This window comes from Leguminivora glycinivorella, chromosome Z (assembly GCF_023078275.1).
Source record: "Leguminivora glycinivorella isolate SPB_JAAS2020 chromosome Z, LegGlyc_1.1, whole genome shotgun sequence".
NCBI classification, from domain to species: domain Eukaryota; kingdom Metazoa; phylum Arthropoda; class Insecta; order Lepidoptera; family Tortricidae; genus Leguminivora; species Leguminivora glycinivorella.
This window is the reverse complement of record NC_062998.1, coordinates 20507882-20528154: the sequence shown is the minus strand read 5'-3', so window position 1 is coordinate 20528154 and position 20273 is coordinate 20507882. Positions and strand designations below refer to the sequence as shown.

General features: G+C 38.6%; 2 protein-coding genes across 5 annotated transcripts in view; one reads left to right on the top strand and one right to left on the bottom strand.

Moving 5' to 3' along the window:
* Nucleotides 1–20273, bottom strand: part of LOC125240756 (serine/threonine-protein kinase polo) — a 39959-nt gene that overhangs the window by 16650 nt on the left and 3036 nt on the right. The gene's annotated exons all lie outside the window — the stretch shown is intronic.
* LOC125240758 (pancreatic triacylglycerol lipase-like) lies at nt 10414–19831 on the top strand. 2 transcript variants are annotated; one of them, XM_048148817.1, is made up of 12 exons: nt 10414–10688; nt 11985–12097; nt 13620–13781; nt 14163–14300; nt 15009–15112; nt 16476–16603; nt 16946–17086; nt 17166–17261; nt 18052–18163; nt 18819–18958; nt 19354–19436; nt 19483–19831. In XM_048148817.1, exons 1-12 carry the CDS (start codon nt 10595–10597, stop codon nt 19549–19551), a joined length of 1380 nt encoding a protein of 459 aa, XP_048004774.1. In that variant the 5' UTR covers nt 10414–10594; the 3' UTR covers nt 19552–19831. The 2 variants fall into 2 exon arrangements, with proteins under 2 accessions (XP_048004774.1, XP_048004773.1); XM_048148816.1 differs by having other exon boundaries at nt 19354–19831.

The window sequence follows — 20273 nt, the reverse complement described above, 5'->3', positions numbered from 1 at the left end:
GTTACTGCTGTATAAAAAATAAAAATAATGCGAAAATGCTGGATCCAATCCAACCTGTATTTTATAAAAAAAATAATCTGAATAATTCTGTTCTGTGCAACATTGACCAATGTTGCCAGTTCTCAAAGATAACATGGCACAACGACATGTCAGAAAAGGCGCCAAAGGGGAGAGCTCCCCTTTACCACAACCCCCTTATCCTACCATTTAGCACAACTTGCCTAATCGCGTGCGAGTCCATACATCAAGCGCAGCCCGACTTCTAGTATGGTTTTGAATAAGCTAGTGAATGGTATATTGCGGTATTTCTGGACCGATACGACCTTCAAATCTTCAAGAAAAGAGCGTACACCCATCTTAAAGGCCGGCAACGCCCCTCTAACACCTCTGGTGTTTCGGGTGTCCATGAGCGGCAGTGATCGCTTACGATCAGGCGACCTGTCTGCTCGTTTGCCTCCTATCTCATAAAAAAAAAAGTTTCCTACTAGTCAAATCAGCTTCTTTTCAAGAACTGTCAAGACGATTTGCTAATATGAAATTACTGTGAAATAGGTACTGAGGAGTGACGTCACGGTCAATTCATTTACTTTATATCTTTCTTTTTGACTTATTAAAAATTCAAAAAAAAATTCAAAAATTCAATTTTTTTTATTTGTGAAACGTACATATACTACATGATGCGGGGGATGGAGCCACCCGGTAAGCAAATAAATGCCTGTGTTGGGAGTAGGGTTTCTGCTCGAGAGTCTCGAACTCGAGACTTCTCGAGACTTTCGGCTTCATTCGAGACGAGAAAAAAATGACAGGTACTCGAGACGTCTCGAGGCCCGAATGTAAAGTACGACCTGAAGTGAAATGCAACTTTTTACCTTCTGCCCGGTCTCATCGCGAGGCGGTGGGGACGGTGTCGAACGGCGGTCATAAATTATAACGAGATAAAGCGATCTAACCTCTCATTCCAACGTAAGCTGGCAGCGACTTTGGCTAGTTTTGACAGCCTCATGCATGTTATTTAAAAGCAATTCGTCATTACAAAAAAGTCAGCGCGTTTATGTATCTTGGGTCATTGATAACCTGCGAAGAGTGCTATGGCTAACTTCGACAAGATTTGGAAGAACAGAGGAATCCGACGTCAAAATAAAGTGCGATTATTTCAATAATCTCGATATTTATGTACTTATGGACTTGGACCCCGAAAAGTTTTGATGTGGCTAAGATTGACGCTATTGAGATGTGGTGCTGGCGAAGACTGCTACGAGTATAACTTGAAAAGCTAGAAGAACTAACAAACATCTCTATTTTGCAAGAACTGAATATCACCACACGGCTCTCTAAAATATGCCAAGAGCGACCCTCAGATTTTTCGGACACATTATGAGAGCACCAATGCATAATATGGCGAATTAATGGTAAACATTCTTGGGGTGGGGCTCGTAAGAGATGGTCTGACTGTGTGAAGAAATCGTGTGGCGACAGCGTATACTGTGCAGTCCACATGGCTTTATGACCGCGTTCAATGGAGACACGCTACTTGTGGTCGCGAACCTCGGCAATGAGGAAACGAGGAAGAAGAAGAAGTTATTTTAAACGTTTAATTTCAATGACATTATGATTTAATACATGACATTTTAATTTACTTAACCCGTGCACAGGCGGGGAAGTTAAAGGATTAGGTATTATTTTCAAGACTATAATTGTAGTTTACTTGTAAAAATTTGATTTATGTTTATTTCAAATAAGATTTTTATTGCTCTTACGCATTTTTTATGATAGTGTGGTGCAATAAAAACTACTAATCATATTGTTGTTTATTGTTTTATCAAAATTTTACCATTTATAAAAAAAGACTCGAGACGACTCGAGACTTTGGGCTCGAGATTTCTCGAAACTCGAGACTTCTAATAGGTCGAGAAATCAGAAACCCTAGTTGGGAGGCACCGCTCTTCCCTTAATATTATGAAATACTAGCTTTTGCCCGCGGCTTCGCTCGCGTTAGAAAGAGACAAAAAGTAGCCTATGTCACTCTCCATCCCTTCAACTATCTCCACTTAAAAAAATTACGTCAATTCGTCGCTCCGTTTTGCCGTGAAAGACGGACAAACAAACAGACACACACACTTTCCCATTTATAATATTAGTATGGATATGGATACATTGGGATCCTTTTAATTTACCGAAGATTTTTTTGTCGAATTTCATTTCCCAAACGAATTTTAACAACTACTTACAAGTTTGCTTCCCACAAACACTTTTGACGAAAATACCATAATTATGACGAGTCAAGTAATCTTTAAAAACCTAAACATAGCCTAAAAACCTAAAAGTAGGTTTAGGTTAGGTTGGATTGGAATTGTGACCCCCACACAAAACTATTGCTAAGAAAGTAGGTTTAGGTTAGGTTGGAATTGCGACCCTCACTCAAAACTGTTGCTAAGAAAGTAGGTTTAAGTTAGGTTAGAACTGCGACCCCCACACAAAACTGTTGCTAAGAAAGTAGGTTTAGGTTAGGTTGGAACTGCGACCCCCACACAAAACTCTTGCTAAGAAAGTAGGTTTAGGTTAGATTGGAACTGCGACCCCCACACAAAACTGTTGCTAAGAAAGTAGGTTTAGGTTAGGTTAGAACTGCGACCCCCACACAAAATATTGCTAAGAAAGTAGGTTTAGGTTAGGTTAGAACTGCGACCCCCACACAAAACTGTTGCTAAGAAAGTAGGTTTAGGTTAGGTTGGAACTGCGACCCCCACACAAAACTGTTACTAAGAAAGTAGGTTTAGGTTAGGTTAGAACTGCGACCCCCACACAAAACTGTTGCTAAGAAAGTAGGTTTAGGTTAAGTTAGAACTGCGACCCCCCCACACAAAACCGTTGCTAAGAAAGTGGGTTAGGTTAGGTTAGAACTGCCACCCCCACACAAAACCGTTGCTAAAAAAGTAAGCAACTGTTACTAAAAAGTAAGCAAGCTGAAGCCACAGAATATATAATAGTACAAGTACAGAAGGCTCACTCCTTTGATATTTTTTTTATTTTTTTTTATTATAAACTGGCCAGTGATTGACCTTAGTCGCACCTGATGGAAAGTGACGACAAGGCCGAGGTTGTAGCTCACTGGTTCAGTAACAGTGATGTTCACAAAATGCCGCCATTCTAAATTCTTACCTACATTAACAAACGGACCGCACGCGAGCAGCCTACATTGAATTTTATTGCGCCGCGCTAAGGTCGTCGCCGGTGAATGGGCCGCGAACTCGCGGCCGCCGACTTGTACTTGTAGCGCAGCGATAAAGTCGCGGAGTGAGCCGCCCCTGCCGAAGCTGTGAAGGCTCCCATTATTTCCTGCGCTTTGATACGCAAGGGCGAAGGGGCTGCTTTACCCGCAGCGCCGGAGCAGACGCGGAGTCCGACTTGTCACTAGCCTGACTGTTTTTTCTATTTTTGTCAACTGATTATTTTGAGTAAACGAAATTTGTTAAAATAAAAAATGCCCAAGAAATGTTTTACTAAATGTTAGATTTGGCTTTTTTTCTTTTGGGATAATATTCGTTGGCAATTAATTATTTTGAGTAATTAAAGTTTGATAAAATGAACATTGCCAAAGAAAGGAAATGTCTAAATATTTATTTGGATATCATTATTTTGGTAAATATGTATATGGCACACATGATAAGTTGGGAAATGATGAGTTGCCTTTTAAATTTTTGGGATAGAATGTTTGGGATGTGAAAATCTGGCAAATAACTTTCGATAATACATTAGTAACCCATTAAAGTAACTTTATCTAGGCAAAAAAACAGTAAATTGGAGAAAAAAGTAATTCAGGGACTTAAATATACATTTATTTACACTTATATCTCTTTTTTTAATATATTACAGTACAATTTTAACGAAAAAGACGGTTTTTAAACACGTGTCTCAAACATGACAGGCGGATGGTCCAATCGAATTGGGTAATATTTCAAGTTGTTTTGAAGTTGAAGGTGTTGAACCTTTACTGAATGCCGTCCTTGTTTAGTGACGAATGGTTCGTGCAAGTATGAGGAAGCTAGATATAGTTTTAGACGGTTTTATTTATATATTTAGGTATATCATCGCACGGCGTCCGGGAGCCGGTCCCTGCCACTTAACAGCTTGTTTTTCCCAGAGTCCGGCTCCCGGCGCCTGCCACTTAACGGAATGTTTTATAAAATGACCGCGCCACTTCTCCCCTATGCAACTTGTAGCTCTGCCACCTGAGGGGCTAATTGTGTGGTGCTTTATTTCGTGCACTGCGTAAAATATTTTATTTTAAGTAAAGTCAGTTCAGCCTTACTTGTCCAATATAGTAAACAAACGAAACGTCAAATATGGTCAAAGACAATTACTAGGGTTTGGAAGTGTCGATAAAATAATGTATTAACGATAATTTCGCTGCTGACGTCATCAGAGGATTTTCAATTTAACGTCACACAATATCTATGTTAAAACCAAAATTTAACCCTTAAATTGCCACTCTATGACCGCGCAGGATTTTTATAATGAAACTTGGTGTTTTGGGTTCAGTTAGGGTAGATTAAGGGGAAAATGTGTGAAAAAAACATAAAAAAATTGGAAATGGTTTTTTTAAGCGTCACTTATAAATGACATTGCCAACTACTGTTTAACATAAAGACGTCACTTTGGACGGACATTGCCAACTACACATGCACTTTGCTAACATAGAAAAATAAAACGTAAACTTAATAAGTTACACTCAACATTGTCCGAAACTTCACGTGCTACCTCTTTATGTCCGGCGCAATATCTCTAACGTAATCTACGTTATGAAAAGTGCTCAAAACCATGTTGACTGCCCGGATCTGCTGTCAAGCTTGAAGTTCCCACTTGGTAGTCCCCTCACGCCTTGCGTCTCGCACTAAACGAATGTTTCATATCCTCGCCACTAATACTAACTTCAGAAAAAACTCCTTTATTATAAGAGCCACTAAATATTTCAATAAAATTTGATTTGATCATGACCCCATCGATCTGATCTCTGACAGTTTTACATCAGTACGCAAACTACTGACCCTAGACTTCACCCACTGTTAACTCTCAAATAACACTATAAACAGGTTACTGCTTTTTTCCTTTCTTTTATTATTTGCTCTCAATCATTGTTTGAACTCATATATAGATATGTATTACATAATCTTTAAATAAATTACACAATTTTCTGTAATTTTGCACGCATGTACTTTGCCCAGTTTCTATCTGTGGAAACTTGTTATTGGCTCGTTGTTTCTATGTTATAAGCCTAATAGTAACTTTATCTGTGAGTTTTCCTAATAAATAAAATAAAAATATAGTCCAGGCAAAAATAAACAGGTACCTACACTTTTAGGAAAAGAAGATTTACTGCTGCAGTCGTCTCTAAAAAAACTCTCTAGCTAAGATTCTAATTTTTTCTTCGTTGACTGATTCTAAATCGGAGTCTTCAGAAGCTGGAGGTGGTAGAAGAGCTATTATCCTCTTTGACCTCAAACGTTGCCCAGCCATATTATTGTAAAAATGCAACTAATGTTAACAATACACAAAAATATTCGTTTAGAAAAGTTGGCAATGTCCGTTACAAGTGACATATAGAAAAAACACAATATTTAGTACTAACTGGCAGTGTCACTTTGAAGTGACATATATTATAACTTCAAAAATAATAATGAAATGTTTGTCATTTATTCACAATAATGACACTTAATAGTAACTTAATTACTATTTTAATAAAATTGAGGGAAAAATACGCATAAACTACTAAAATACTTACATAACAACGACATTTGTCACAAGCGCAAAAAGACCTCACGGTTGTAATTTTTGAACTGAATACTTTTATCAAATTTTGATAAGAGAGAGCGATGCGAAAGTGCGTAAAAATAAAAGGGATAGACGCTAGACCGTGTGGATCACGCCACCTGCGCCAGAGTGCCTAGGAATCTGAGTTAGCCTAGATTTTATAGGACGTCATTTAAAACGGACAAAAACAATTTAAGGGTTAATTATTTTTCGTCACATTTGCAATAATCCTGTCAAAAAGGCTTGTCTCACTTTCGCTTTCTTCAGAAACATGATTAAAATCGGATCATGTCTCTCGGAGCCATCGGTAAACATAAGTACATAAAACATAAATAAAAACTGAATACAGAACCTCCTCCTTCTACGTAAAGAAGTCGGTTAAAAATCTGATAATTTATTGTAGTTAATATCAACGCATTTTTTCCAAGCTATACAAACTCTAACGTTAATATCGATCGTTCATAACGATAAGTTGTCATCCCAACATTGCGACTCATAGACAATCTAGACTTCGTAATGTCAGGAGTTTTTTATGTCATCCTTTCGTAATTACAATTATTGATGAAAATCGTTCTAGAAATGATATTATTCAGTGGTTTTTTGATTGATTTCAATACTTTGTTAGTTTATTTAAGTGTATAATAACATTTTAAAAGATGGTTAATGTGTAATTCCAGAGAAAATTGAGATAATGTTTTCCAGCAGTGTTTGTTTACATGATTGGACAAGTAAGCCTGAACTGAGTATAATGAAAGGTATTGCTTTATGTAATTTAAAAAAATTTTTAAACAAAAACTATTTTTTAAAAAGTAAGAAATAAATTAAAAAAAGTCAATTTACGTCTCGCACTGAATAACTTCAAAGAATGACAGACAAAATGTACAATGTCGATATATGAGTTTTTTTAAATCAAAGACAGATAAATTCATAGTTGAAAACTAAAGACCACATCGAAATCGGATTAGTATTTTTTAAGATACAAGTTGCCAAAGTTGGGAAAATTTGCTTTATATGGCCACTTTGAAATTCCTTTGCCAGAAAGTCAGAAATAATATATTTTTCTTACACAGAAAAGTATACATAGTGACAGTACAACTCAAAATAAAATAAAAAATCCGAGGATATCATAATTTCATCCCTTAGGACGACGAGCGTAGCGAGGTCTGTTACGAAAACCGAAAAAAAAATCTAATTTTTTTGTACGTCGTCCGATTTTGACAAAACATATTTCAATTGAAAGGTATTGCTTTATGTAACTTAAAAAAAATATTGAAAGAATTAAATTGGAAAAAAATGTAAGATTTTTTTAAAAAAAAAACTTAAATTTTCGTATCACACTGAATAACTGCAAAAAACGGTAGACACGATGTATAATATCGATATATGAATTTTTAAAATTAAAGACAAATATATTCATGATTATGAACTAAAACCCGAATCGAAATCGGATCAGTAGTTTTTAAGATACGAGTTGTCAATGTTGGCTTAGTTTGTTTATATGGTCGCTTATAAATTCTTATCCTTAGCTAGAAAGTCAGAAACATTATATTTTTCTTACAGTTATAAGTATGCATTGGTAATAGACATCATAATAAACAATTTTTTACGAGGATATAAAAATTTCGTCTCTTAGAAAGCCGAGCGTAGCGAGATCTGTTACGAAAAACAAAAAAAAAAACAGTTTTTTTTTTGGATCGTCTTTCTAAGGGTTTCTAAGGGATGAAATTTTTATATCCTTGGAAATAATCGTTTATTATGATGTCTATTACCAATGCATTTACCAAGGAATTTATAAGCGACCATATAAACAAACTAAGCCAACTTTGACAACTCGTATCTTAAAAACTACTGATCCGATTTCGATTCGGTTTTTAGTTTATAATCATGAATCTATTTGTCTTTAATTTTAAAAATTCATATATCGATATTATACATCGTGTCTACCGTTTTTTGCAGTTATTCAGTGTGATACGAAAATTTAAGTTTTGTTTTTAAAAAAATCTCACTTTTTTTTCCAAATTTTTTCAATATTTTTTTTAAGTTACATAAAGCAATACCTTTCAATTGAAATATATTTAGTCAAAATCGGACGACGTACAAAAAAAAATAGATTTTTTTTTCGGTTTTCGTAACAGACCTCGCTACGCTCGTCGTCCTAAGGGATGAAATTATGATATCCTCGGATTTTTTTATTTTATTTTGAGTTGTACTGTCACTATGTACTTTTCTGTGTAAGAAAAATATATTATTTCTGACTTTCTGGCAAAGGAATTTCAAAGTGGCCATATAAAGCAAATTTTCCCAACTTTGGCAACTTGTATCTTAAAAAATGCTAATCCGATTTCGATGCGGTCTTTAGTTTTCAACTATGAATTTATCTGTCTTTGATTTAAACAAACTCATATTTTATTATGTCGACATTGTACATTTTGTCTGTCATTCTTTGAAGTTATTCAGTGCGAGACGTAAATTTACTTTTTTCTAATTTTTTTCTTACTTTTTTTAAATAATTTTTTTTTAAATTACATAAAGGAATACCTTTCATTTGAGATACGTTTTGTCAAAATCGGACGATACAATAAAAAGATAGATTTTTTTTCATTTTCATAAAACACCTCGCTACGCTCGGCTTCCTAAGGGATGAAATTTCGATATCCTCGGAAAAAATCGTTTACTAAGACTTCTATTATCACCATGCAAAGCGGCTTGCTTCCATCTAAAAGTGCAGCTTTTTTTTCATAACTAAGTAGTATGACTAAATGGCGCGCAAACCATATGTCATTAGCGGAACGGCAACGTAGCGTAGTACAAACCGAAATGATTTATAACGGTTTTCAAAATACCGGTAATAGTTATTTGTTATACAAGGGGGCAAAGTTGTATTTTAACGCCGAGTGTGGAATTGAAAGACGAGCAAGTGAAAGGATTCTATAGTTGAACCACGAGCGAAGCGAGTGGTTCGAGAATAGAATCCTGAACTTAGCGAGTTTTTCAATACACGAGAACTAAAATACATTTGCACCCGAGTGTAACACAAAACTTTCCCTTCACTATAGCGAGGAAACTACAACGCAAAAAATGCGTTTATCTTGCGTTTATCACTGCTTCCAGTAGTTCCACGGGTGGTAAATCATCTTTATTACTAGATTCACCTACTTTTAATTTTAAAGCAGTTAATTTGACTTTATTCAAGGTCAAATTACTTTACCCTCTAGTGGATAAAATGCGTTTTTACCCGCTGGTATTAAAGGACAAAACATGTGTTTACGAGCTAGTGAGGGGAAAAAATATTCAACTTGGTGGGCCGCTTCATTTCATGCCCACGAGCCCACGTTTCTACAAAAAGAAGTGAAATCCCGTGAGCGCGATTGAATATTACATATAAATTCATTTCTGTTTCGTTTTTTTAGAAATTGAGCATAATATCGATTATTCGCAAAAATGACTAAAGTGCCTTCAACAAAGGAGGCGCTTAAGCCCTTCTTGTGGTGTAGTGGTGTACGGAACCCTTGCAACGTGAGTACAACTCGCACTTTGGCCGGTTTTTTCGTCTATTTTATTCATCTTGCTGGCACTATTACTACTCATATGCCTGTCAGTCAGTACAGATGCACAATATGCAAATAGGTAGGTACTCAACAAGAAGCTTACGAAATACTTATAATAGAGAATAGTTACTATAACATAAAGGAATTTTTTGAAAACTGAAATACAGCGCGTAAACCTAATAAGGGCGATAAATGAAACCAGGCATATAATTCAATATTGTTATCATTAATTAAAAGGTGTTTTTGAGATACTCTTAATTTTTACCCCATAATGATTTTTTGAAAAATTTCCCAGCAGCAATGTACTGTAAACGTGGTTGCGATGACAATCAATGACAACTGTCAACGAGCGTTAAACACGAGTGTGTTTGCAATTGCATTACGTTGCGGGCCGAATTATTTTGTATGGATAAAACATTTATCTCAATTTTAAGTAAAAGTTATCTAATTACATTTCTTATGTCCTATACTCACCACCGTTAAGAGGTTCGCCCGTATTAGGTTTACACCCTGTATATTACAACATTAAAATGATCTCATAGCAATAAGCAAACATATAGGTATTAAGAATTTTAGTTATAAAGAATTATATTTGTAGTGCCCTTACAGTACTTACCTATACTGAAATGTACCAACTTATGTACCTATGATAGCAATAAATGATTACTGATTGCTTACAGCTACAGACAGTGATGAATTCGTAGTAGCTGAGGCCGAAAATCATTTGGATTTTGGGATAGGGACATCACTTTTGAAAAAGTAGCCTTTTGTCTGAAAATTATTGAAATTGTTTAAGCTTTTAAGTAGATTTTTCGAGATTTTTCCAAGTGTGAAACAGCACAGACGAGTGATAATAAAAGTTATCTGCGCGGAAGCATCCTGCTGCAATTATCCATTTCGCTTATGTTCTTAAAGTCGGTAGCCAGTAGGAACGTGACCTCCGATCGCGCATACTTAATACGGATGTTTAGAAGATAATTATACCAGTTTTTGGTAAAGTGATGGGACGTTCAAGCGGGAAGAATAGTAGTTTGCGTCGGCGTTATTAAACGTTGTCATTTGGTTTGGCGAGACCGGACCGCACTAGCAAGGCTCGCACTAACCTCATCCGCAACGTGAATCACTTTAACCATAAAATTCAAAGGAATTGTTGACCAAGTATTTTTTCTCTTTGTCTTTCGTCGCACAGGCTAAGTTACGTAGTATAATTTCATTTCATTGAGGGCATTTATAAAAATATGGGAAGAGGGTATTTGTGTATCGTGTTGACATGTGCAGTGTTATTGTGCAGCAATGGAAATGCTCAGAGATTTTGGGTGACTACGGATGAATGTAAGTTAGAAAAATTATGACTGGAATTGCAAAAAAAAACGTGTGAAGTCGAAACACCGTACCATATGCGTGTAAATACGCTGAACTGAAACCGCCCTTGTAATAAAGTGCATAGGTCTCTGCAACAGGGGCATACGCATACGCACTACTCACAATATGGACCTCTAGCCCAACAGCGGACGATACGCAACTGGCCTCTGTCGAAGCAATGCGAAAGAGCGCTAGAGATAGATAAATTACGGTTCGACGCGGAGCGTCAACGGTTGTACCTACTGAGCCCACTTTTTCACAGTCGTCAGTCATTTTTGTCATTGTCAGTCACATTACCTAGGGCACTAATGGTCAGACGATATCGATAACGTTTTATGCTCGGACACGAAGCAAACATCGTCTCATTATTTAACATTTCGGGCTTTTACTGATCTGCATCGCTAAAACCTAGGCTTCACCGGTAAATCCTAGGTCTTACCGTACTTCGAGTTTTTATAGTAACAATCACAGTAACAATCTCTCGATATAAATGTGAAAAAAGAAAATGAAACCATCTACTCATCAATGATCTTGCCATGTATTGACAAATGTATGTAGGTACAAGTGTAATAAATAAATAAATAACTTAATTGTAAGTATGTATTGTTATCTTTCGTTATCTTTTGAGAAAACACTTACTTGCATTCATTTTAATATCGATGAAGTTATATTGTCCTTGATATCTTCATTAAACACGAGTTGTATTAAAGATAAATGATAAAATGACTTAAATTAGACACCATTGAATGAAAAATGGGTTTCATTGCTGACAATGGGTTATTTCACGATGTTACAATGCGGCATGGCTCGCCACTGCAGACTGATACCTTCCTATCGATACCTGTAATACCTATACCTACTTATCTAAGTAAGTATAAAGTTACCGCTCGCATGAGTGGGTGCCCTACTTTTTCGTTAGCCGAGGTCAAGAATGGGTGAATGGTTGTCTTGACGACTGAAACACATTTTTTTTCATAATTCCTCAATGTCCCACCATTGGCTCGCTGAATCTCGGGTTTCCTAGGGCAGGGTTGGTGTCATATATCGGACGCCTCCGTACTTGTTCTATTATATAATAATTCTGTGCTCGTACTACGAATGCCGCTATCTAAATATATGACGATGGCACGGCTAGGCTAACCTAGGAAGCCAGAGCTTTAGACCTAACATAGGCCCCCTGGCCTTATTACAAGTAGCTTTCTTTTCCATTGATTCTTTTAGCGGGATTCACCATTCCCTACCAAGTGCAACCACTTTTCATTTCAGTGGAAAATCATATAAATCCTGACGATCTCCGCGAACTGCTGAACCTTCGTAACACCTCGGCAACTACTACTCCCGCGGGCACGGAACCTGACCGAATCTACGGCTCTATCGATGTAAGTTAGAATTTATTGGGTTGGTAAGAAAGTAATGAGCGATCGATTGAATTCCACATAAAATTTTTGAGAGAGTTCTAGAATCTTCTATGGTCGAAAGTATGTAAAGGGCGAGTCGCACAGTTTCTCGTCAGTCATTCACTAGCTGTCGCCGAGCTAATATAAGGAAGAAAATGGACGAATTAAAAGTGCATGTAAGGCATTGCTTACTATATGAATTTCAGTCTGGCCATTCAGCCGCCGAAGCAGTGCGTAATATATGTCAGCGTGTTGCTCCTGAAGTTGTGTCTGAGGCCACGGCGAAACGATGGTTCCAGCGGTTTCGTAGTGGCGACTTTTCATTATCAGATCAACCTAAGTCTGGTCGACCGGTGAAGATTGATGTAGCCAAATTAAAAACCTTAATTGAAGGAGATCCGAGGCTAACGAGTCGTACTCTTGCTACCGAGTTAGGCTGCTCTCATGTCACCATAGAAACACATTTACACGAGTTGGGAAAAAACTACAAATACAGTGTTTGGATACCGCACGAACTTGATAGAGATCAACTAAACCGCCGTGCCGATATCTGCATACAACTTCTGTCTTTTCGCCGCACATTCAACTGGTTGGACCATCTTATCACTGGAGATGAAAAATGGGTCTTATATATAAATCACACACGCAAACGTCAGTGGCTAGCTCCAAACGAAAAAGGAATAGAGGCACCAAAAACAGAGCCTCACCCGAAAAAAGTAATGCTGTCCGTTTGGTGGGATATTCATGGTATTATTCACTGGGAACTCCTACCAAGTGGAATGACTGTTACCGCATCAGTATACTGTAATCAGCTTGAAAATTTAAACCAAAAAATCTGTCAGAATCGTCCATAGCATGCTAAAGTTTTTTTCTTACACGACAATGCTCGCCCACACATTGCAAAAGTGACTCGGCTAAAGCTATTGGAGCTAGATTGGAAAGTGATACCTCATCCACTGTACTCTCCAGACTTGGCACCTACGGATTACGCATTGTTCAGATCGCTAAGCAATGCCTTGAATAAAAAAAAGTTCGATGATCAAGCCCATCTACGACAGTACATAGCTGAGTTTTTTGAATCTAAACCTAAGAACTTCTTCGCCGATGCTATTCATTCTTTACCAGAACGATGGAGACAAGTAGTAGATAACGAAGGCCGTTATATTTTTGATAAATGATTAAAATAATAAATTAAATAAAAATTACAATATTGGTTATGATTCGCTCATTACTTTCTTACCAACCCAATAATAAAAGGATATCTGATAATTTGATAAATAATCTATCGAAGCGTCGAATTAAAGAAAAAAAAAACACGTGTATGTTTTGAACTTGGCTAGTTAATAGTCCATAAGCGTAACTACAAGTGCGTTATCATATTATCCAATCTGATATCAGATGTAGGAAGGATTTCAAAGGAAATAAATCAAAGATGGCGTCTTTAATGTATGTGATATATGGATCGGATAATGTGAAAACGCGCACCACGTATGATCGTTTACAGGAGGATGAGACGGCGCACTCCGTCCCGGACACGGTGGACTGCTTCGGGCTCGGCTCCCTCACCGCCCAGCTACGGTGGCTCTTCGACATGCGCCCGGACTCTTCCGATGCTGTCAGAACACATTTCTTCTTCTACTCCCGCAGACAGCCATTTCGAGCTCAGGTACTTATGAGTAGAAGTACCTAATTGAAGCCCAGCACAATTTATTTTAATACTACGTCGGTGGAAAACAAGAATACCTAAGGCAAGCAATCAAGACGCCTGCAACTCCAGAAGAAACTAATATTAATAACATATCCCACCTTCGTTGAGAATGAGCCTACCCTCGTTGAAAAAGATGGAATCCATTTTGGCAAAAATTAGGTAGCATTGGCTGGCAGGCTAGGTACTCTGAGCGGAAGGTTAATCTTGCGCGAATGTTTCTGCTGCCTGCAGCGGGCCTGCAGAAATAACACAGATCTAAATCTCTTCAACCACAGTGACGTTTTAATATCAATTTACTTCTTATTTATATGACGGTTTGTCATGGTTGGCGGTGTTCAGGTGCTGCCGGGAGAACAGTTCGGGCTGGAGTGGGTGGACTTCAAGCCGAGCCGCAGAACGGTCATGATCGTCCACGGCTTCATGAGTCACAGCAACGCTTCCTGGGTTAACGATATGGCTCGAGCCTTTTTAAGATGGGTATTTATTTATTATCATTTAGTTCGTTAAGCATTTCCTGTATGGTCAATGCGGACAACACCGGAATTTATTTAATATAAAGAGTTTTGGTGCATAAAACTAGGTAAAACAAATGGACCTGCATGCCATTTGTATATTCCAGCGTTAACCGTCTAACTCTGAGTTACATATCCCGGACCTATTTAATATCTGCTATTGTATAAACGGTTAACCTCAAGTTAGTTGGCTAACCCTTAGTGCGTTTTCACATTATCCGATCCGATATCGGATGTCGGAAGGAATTCAATGGAGAAAATGCAAGATGGCGCCAAACGGACTTAATTGTGCAAGCCATCTTAAAGGCCGGCAACGCACCTCCAACACCTCTGGTGTTTCGGGTGTCCATGGGCGGCGGTGATCGCTTACCATCAGGCGACCTGTCTGCTCGTTTGCCTCCTATCCCATAAAAAAAAAAAAAAAAAAACCTTGCCTATTTTCTAACCGACCACGGCAACGCATTAAGAATGCTTTTAAAAATGATTTTGACCGGTATGTTTGTTCAACTTTACAGATATCTATTCCTCATTGCAAGCGGATAGATAGTGTTTAGATAGCAACTTGGTGTGTTGTTGGAAGAGTATGATAAAGAAATTAGCATTTATTTTTGCATTAAAACAAATGAAACGATATCCTATTCTCACTAAAGATAGCATATCGCTTGTTGTGTAGGAGGATGTGAACGTTATTGCGGTGGACTGGAGTGGAGGTGGGAACACTTGGAAGTACTGGCGAGCGGTCGCCAACACCCGCCGAGTCGGCTCCGATGTCGTAGCGTGAGTTTTCTTGCATTAAGCTAGGAACATACTACGCGGACGTCCGTCGTAAATCGACCGCGGACGGGAATCTGGACAATGAAATTACACATAACCGTGCAAACTATCGGTCGACGGACGTGGACGTGGCCTTGAGCGCATGAGCGTCCGATCGAAATCTGGCTCGCTGGATGTTTTGTTCCGTGCACACTGATCGGTCGCGGTCGCGGTCGATTTACGACGGACGTCCGCGTAGTATGTTCCTAGCTTTATTGTTGCCGCTGCAAATCAGCCACACACAAATGAAGTTGGACGGCTACATCAGTTTGCGAATGCGGAGAGGAAGAACACGGAACCCGTCTTCCAACGCTGCCCGCTCCACTCATACCCCGGGCCTGCTGAAGATCTAAAGATCTAAACATCGTGACACCGGATTGCTTTTTAGATATAACTAGCTTTTGCTCGCGGCTCCGCTCGCGTTAATTTCGAAAATTGCGGTATGCTCCATGCTCCATACAAACTTCCACCCCCCATTTTAGGGAAGTAAGGGATTAGAAAGAGACAAAAAGTAGCCTATGCCCTTCAACTATCTCCACTTAAAATATCGCGTCAATTCGTCGCTCCGTTTCGCCGTGAAAGACGGACAAACAAACAGACACACGCACTTTTCCATTTATAATATTATAGTTATTTGTTATACAAGGGGGCAAAGTTGTATTTTAACGCCGAGTGTGGAATTGAAAAACGAGCAAGTGAAAGGATTCTATAGTTGAACCACGAGCGAAGCGAGTGGTTCGAGAATAGAATCCTGAACTTGCGAGTTTTTTAACACACGAGAAGTAAATACCTTTGCACCCGTGTGTAACACAAAACTTTTCCTCTCACTGTAGTGAGGAAACTACAACGCAAAAAATGCGTTTATCACTGCTTCCAGTAGTTCCACAGGTGGTAAATCATCTTTTTTACTAGATTCACCTACATTTATCAATTTTAAAGCAGTTCATTTGACTTTATTCAAGGTCAAATTACTTAACCCACTAGTGGATAAAATGCGTTTTTACCCGCTGATATTAAAGGACAAAACACGTCTTTCCGAGCTAGTGAGCGGAAAACAACTTTATTCAAAAACTAATCGTTTTCGAATGAAAATAACACTAGCTAATGGAATTGGAGCATGGTATAATCCATAGGTACTAATATTATAAATGGGAAAGTGTGTGTGTCTCTGTTTGTTTGTCTGTCTTTCACGGCAAAACGGAGCGACGAATTGACGTGATTTTTTAAATGAAGTTAGTTGAGGGGATGTTGAGTGACATAGGCTACTTTTTGTCTCTTTCTATCGCGAAGCCGCGGGAAAAAGCTAGTAAACATATAATTTGCTCAGGTTCTTGAAGAAGCTAATCCAGGAAACGGGAGCGCGCGTGAAGAATTTCCATTTGGTGGGGCACAGCTTGGGCGCTCACATTTGCGCGTTTGTGTCCAAGCACTTCAACGGCGTCGCTAGGATAACTGGTACGTGTTATCATGATTGGTGGATATAAGTACAGACAATACTCGTGTGTCAGCAGTTTAACGATAGCTGGCAGGCATCAATTATGGTCGCGCGATAAATGATAAAACATCTGGCCGTCCCTATCGCACTTACCAATAGCGCGATAGGGACGGCCTGATATTTTATCGTCTATCGCGCGACCATACTACCCGTGCTGTTCTATTTAAAATCTTCTTCCTCCTTGCGTTATCCCGGCATATTGCCACTGCTCATAGCGCATCAACGCATGAGCAGTGCAGCGGTTTTTATAAGAATGATATTACCTACTTAACTTACTAATGATAGCAATGATTAATTAACAGGTTTGGACCCGGCCCAACCTTGCTTCCGAACATCAGACAAGACGGAGCGGCTAGATAAGTCAGACGCTGATTTTGTCGATGTCATCCATACAAATGGGAGACTTTTGAAAAAGATCGGCTTCGGCTTGCCAGAACCCGCAGGTATAACGCAGTAATGTTTTCCATCTACTGGAGACAGGAATATATACTGATTAAACATTACTTACTTGTATTCTTTTAGGACATGCGGATTTTTACCCGAACGGTGGCATGAAGCAACCTGGGTGTCACAACGGAACATCTTTGTTTTCAAAATTCTTCCGTTACACACCGTCTCGTAAGTTACTTTAGTATGATTTGTAAATATTTTTTTTTAATTTGTTAATAATTTGTCTGGGTCCCCCGCGGTCGAAATTGCCCCGCTGTACCTTATTATTGCTTAGTAACATGTAGTGCAACTTTATTTATTTATTTTCTTTATTATGGAAAACAAACAGCATTATAATACAAATGTAAATCGTACATTTAGGTGAATCATAAGCCAATGAAGTTTCCACTAATAGGTAACACTTTTTACCTATGTGTAAAAATATGGACAAAATTATAATTTTAAGCTAGTGTAGCATAAGTTACTTTAGTACAGTCGACTACAAAGAGTTAAAAATTTTTTTGAGACAAATGCATGCAAAAACTTAATTATAAAGTACTTCTAATCGTGTTTACATAACTAGTACCTATACTTTTGATGAAAGAAACTTTATAGAGCAAGAGCCCGGATTCGCCAGACCTTCCTAATTTTGTCAAGGATAAAACTTTGGGATAATGTAGAGTTAGTATCACGTTAGTATGTAGTTCGGCCTGACAGACATTTTTTTACAAGATTAAAAAAAAAACAATCTTTTCTTAAAATTCTCAAAGCTTGTAAAGCATAGGTACGTGTTAGAAATAGTGAGTGTAATATGTAGAAAATACTCTCAGGAATTGATAATCATCATTTCCTGACCAGTTCCGCCGGCTGTAACTTTTACCAGACGCTTGAAATGAAAGTCTTTCCTATCTACCCTATTTTTTTAAGCTACGGCCTTGTCATTCGCGTAATTGATGTGATTCAGGATTTTTTTTTCAAGATTTGCAGCAAGCGATTTGCAGCCACGGGCGAGCGTACCTGCTGTTCACGGAGTCTCTGGTCAACAACAACTGCTCGTTTACAGCACATCGCTGGAACTTGTCTTACGAAGGGTAAGTAACTTGGATTTTTAACAACATAAGGGAAGCATCAGATTTGTGCAACACACATTATGCCGCTAAGTTTTGGCTTCGGTTTCGGGCATGCATCCTAACGTTCCATTGTTCTGTGATGGGTGTGATGGTAATGAATATCGAATATCAATACCATTATACCATATGTTTCTAACGGTGCTGTTACACGGGCAAGACAATTGCCAGCAATTCACATACATTGGCCGCGTTTGTTCAATACGCACCGACTAACTATGGAGCAAACGCGGCAATGGTATGTATCTTAACTCATTAAGGAACTTAGTTGTGCTATGTAGGTTAATTGAGATCAGTATTTACTAAATTTACTTATCTAATTGTAACCCAAATAAATCTAAAGTTAATAGATTAAATTTATCTTTTATCTTTAGATTAAATGCAAATTAGGAGTTGTAGTTGGACGTGCTTAAATAGTCACGCAAAACATTCCCATTTCCAACCCACAATCATAATTTCATAATCAAGTTTAATTTTGAAACTTCTTTCTTTCTTTTCAAGGACATTTACATAAAGATTGGATTTTATTGGGTAAGTACGTCCAGCTTCTTTGCTGGCGGTTGACGTCACTCAGATAATAAGGAGAAAACTTTATCGCAATAAGATGTTTATGTTACAGGGTGGAGTCGTGCCTCCGCGCAGCGTGCGACTTCACGGGCTCCTGCTCCGAGATGGGCATCAAGGCCATCGGCGCCAAGAGCTTGCCGAGGGCACAGGGCCCTTACTTCGTGCTCACCACAGAGAGGGTGCCCTATTGTCGTAAGTATCTACGAGATAAGTGAAAGAATGTACCTAAGACTGCATTGTTCTTGTTCCAGATTATCCCAGTCATGTCTTTGTGCTTTTAGCGCACCGTATTTTTCTGGACTGAATTAAAACTTGGCGGGTGACCAAAAAATAGATTTTTGGTAAAAGAACTTACATGCAACATTATATTACTTATAGACAGTAATTAGGCACAAAATATCTGTCTAATGACCATGTTGGGGGATTTAGGAGCGGGAATCTTCTTCAACCTAGCGTTTCTCGGCCTAGATCCAGGGTTTGCTTTAATTCCTGCTCAGTCTTTTCCACTTCGCCATCCTCAGGTGTGAAGATGATTGGAGGAATGATTTAAGGAAATAACGAATACACTATTTTTGTTGGTGTTTCAGCGTCAGAGTCCGAGCGGCGGCAGCCGGCGCAGCACCTGCTGAAGGACTTGCGCGAGGGCTTCCAGCTGGCGGGGCCGGGCGCGGGCACCCAGCGCCCCGCCTCCCGCGCGCCCGATTACGCGGACCCAGACCCCACCACCGCCCGCACCCGAGACACCGCCACCACCAAGAAGTCGTGGTTCAATTGGTGGAAAATGAATTCCAACTAGGCATTTTAATAACACGGTAGACCCAAGGGCGGATCCTGGTTTGTACTCATGGGTCACGATACATTCCAGGCTTAGCCCAGTGCCCACGGTCATTAAACCAATAAACGACCGGTCTGGCGCATTCGGTAGTGCCCCTGCCTGCTACACCGCGGTCCCGGGTTCGAATCCCGGTAAGGGCATTTATTTGTGTGATGAGCACAGATATTTGTTCCTGAGTCATGGATGTTTTCTATGTATATAAGTATTTAGTTTTATATATCGTTGTCTGAGTACCCACAACACAAGCCTTCTTGAGCTTACCGTGGGCCTCAGTCAATCTGTGTAAGAATGTCCTATAATATTTATTTATTTATTAATTAAACCCTGTCCCGAAATATATGACTACGCGCCATGTTGCGGAATTTCATTAGAACTATTTTCTTTATACTAAACTGAACGGTCATCCCATATGAACATGGGAATAACAGCGCCCTCCTGACAACAGTCATATCATATATTTCTGGCCAGGCTTCACCCGTCTCCTCCCTTGGGAAAATCTGCCCAAAGTTTAATTTATTTCTTAAGTTATGACAATTTATAGTAAATTAAATGTATAATGTAGGTACATAGTTTGATTGACAGATATCTCTTTATTAGCATGATACTGCTGATATATGAATATTTATGTTCAGCCAACCCGGTAAATATTGGTGATTAAGACACAGTAATCCC

Bases quoted from the DNA above. Each gene is read 5' to 3' on its own strand.
- LOC125240758 (XM_048148816.1), top strand. From the start codon at position 10,595: ATGGGAAGAGGGTATTTGTGTATCGTGTTGACATGTGCAGTGTTATTG. The intron at 18,164-18,818 runs GTAAGTAACTTG...TTTATGTTACAG, and splicing joins TGGAACTTGTCTTACGAAGG to GGTGGAGTCGTGCCTCCGCG. The intron at 18,959-19,353 runs GTAAGTATCTAC...TTGGTGTTTCAG, and splicing joins AGAGAGGGTGCCCTATTGTC to CGTCAGAGTCCGAGCGGCGG.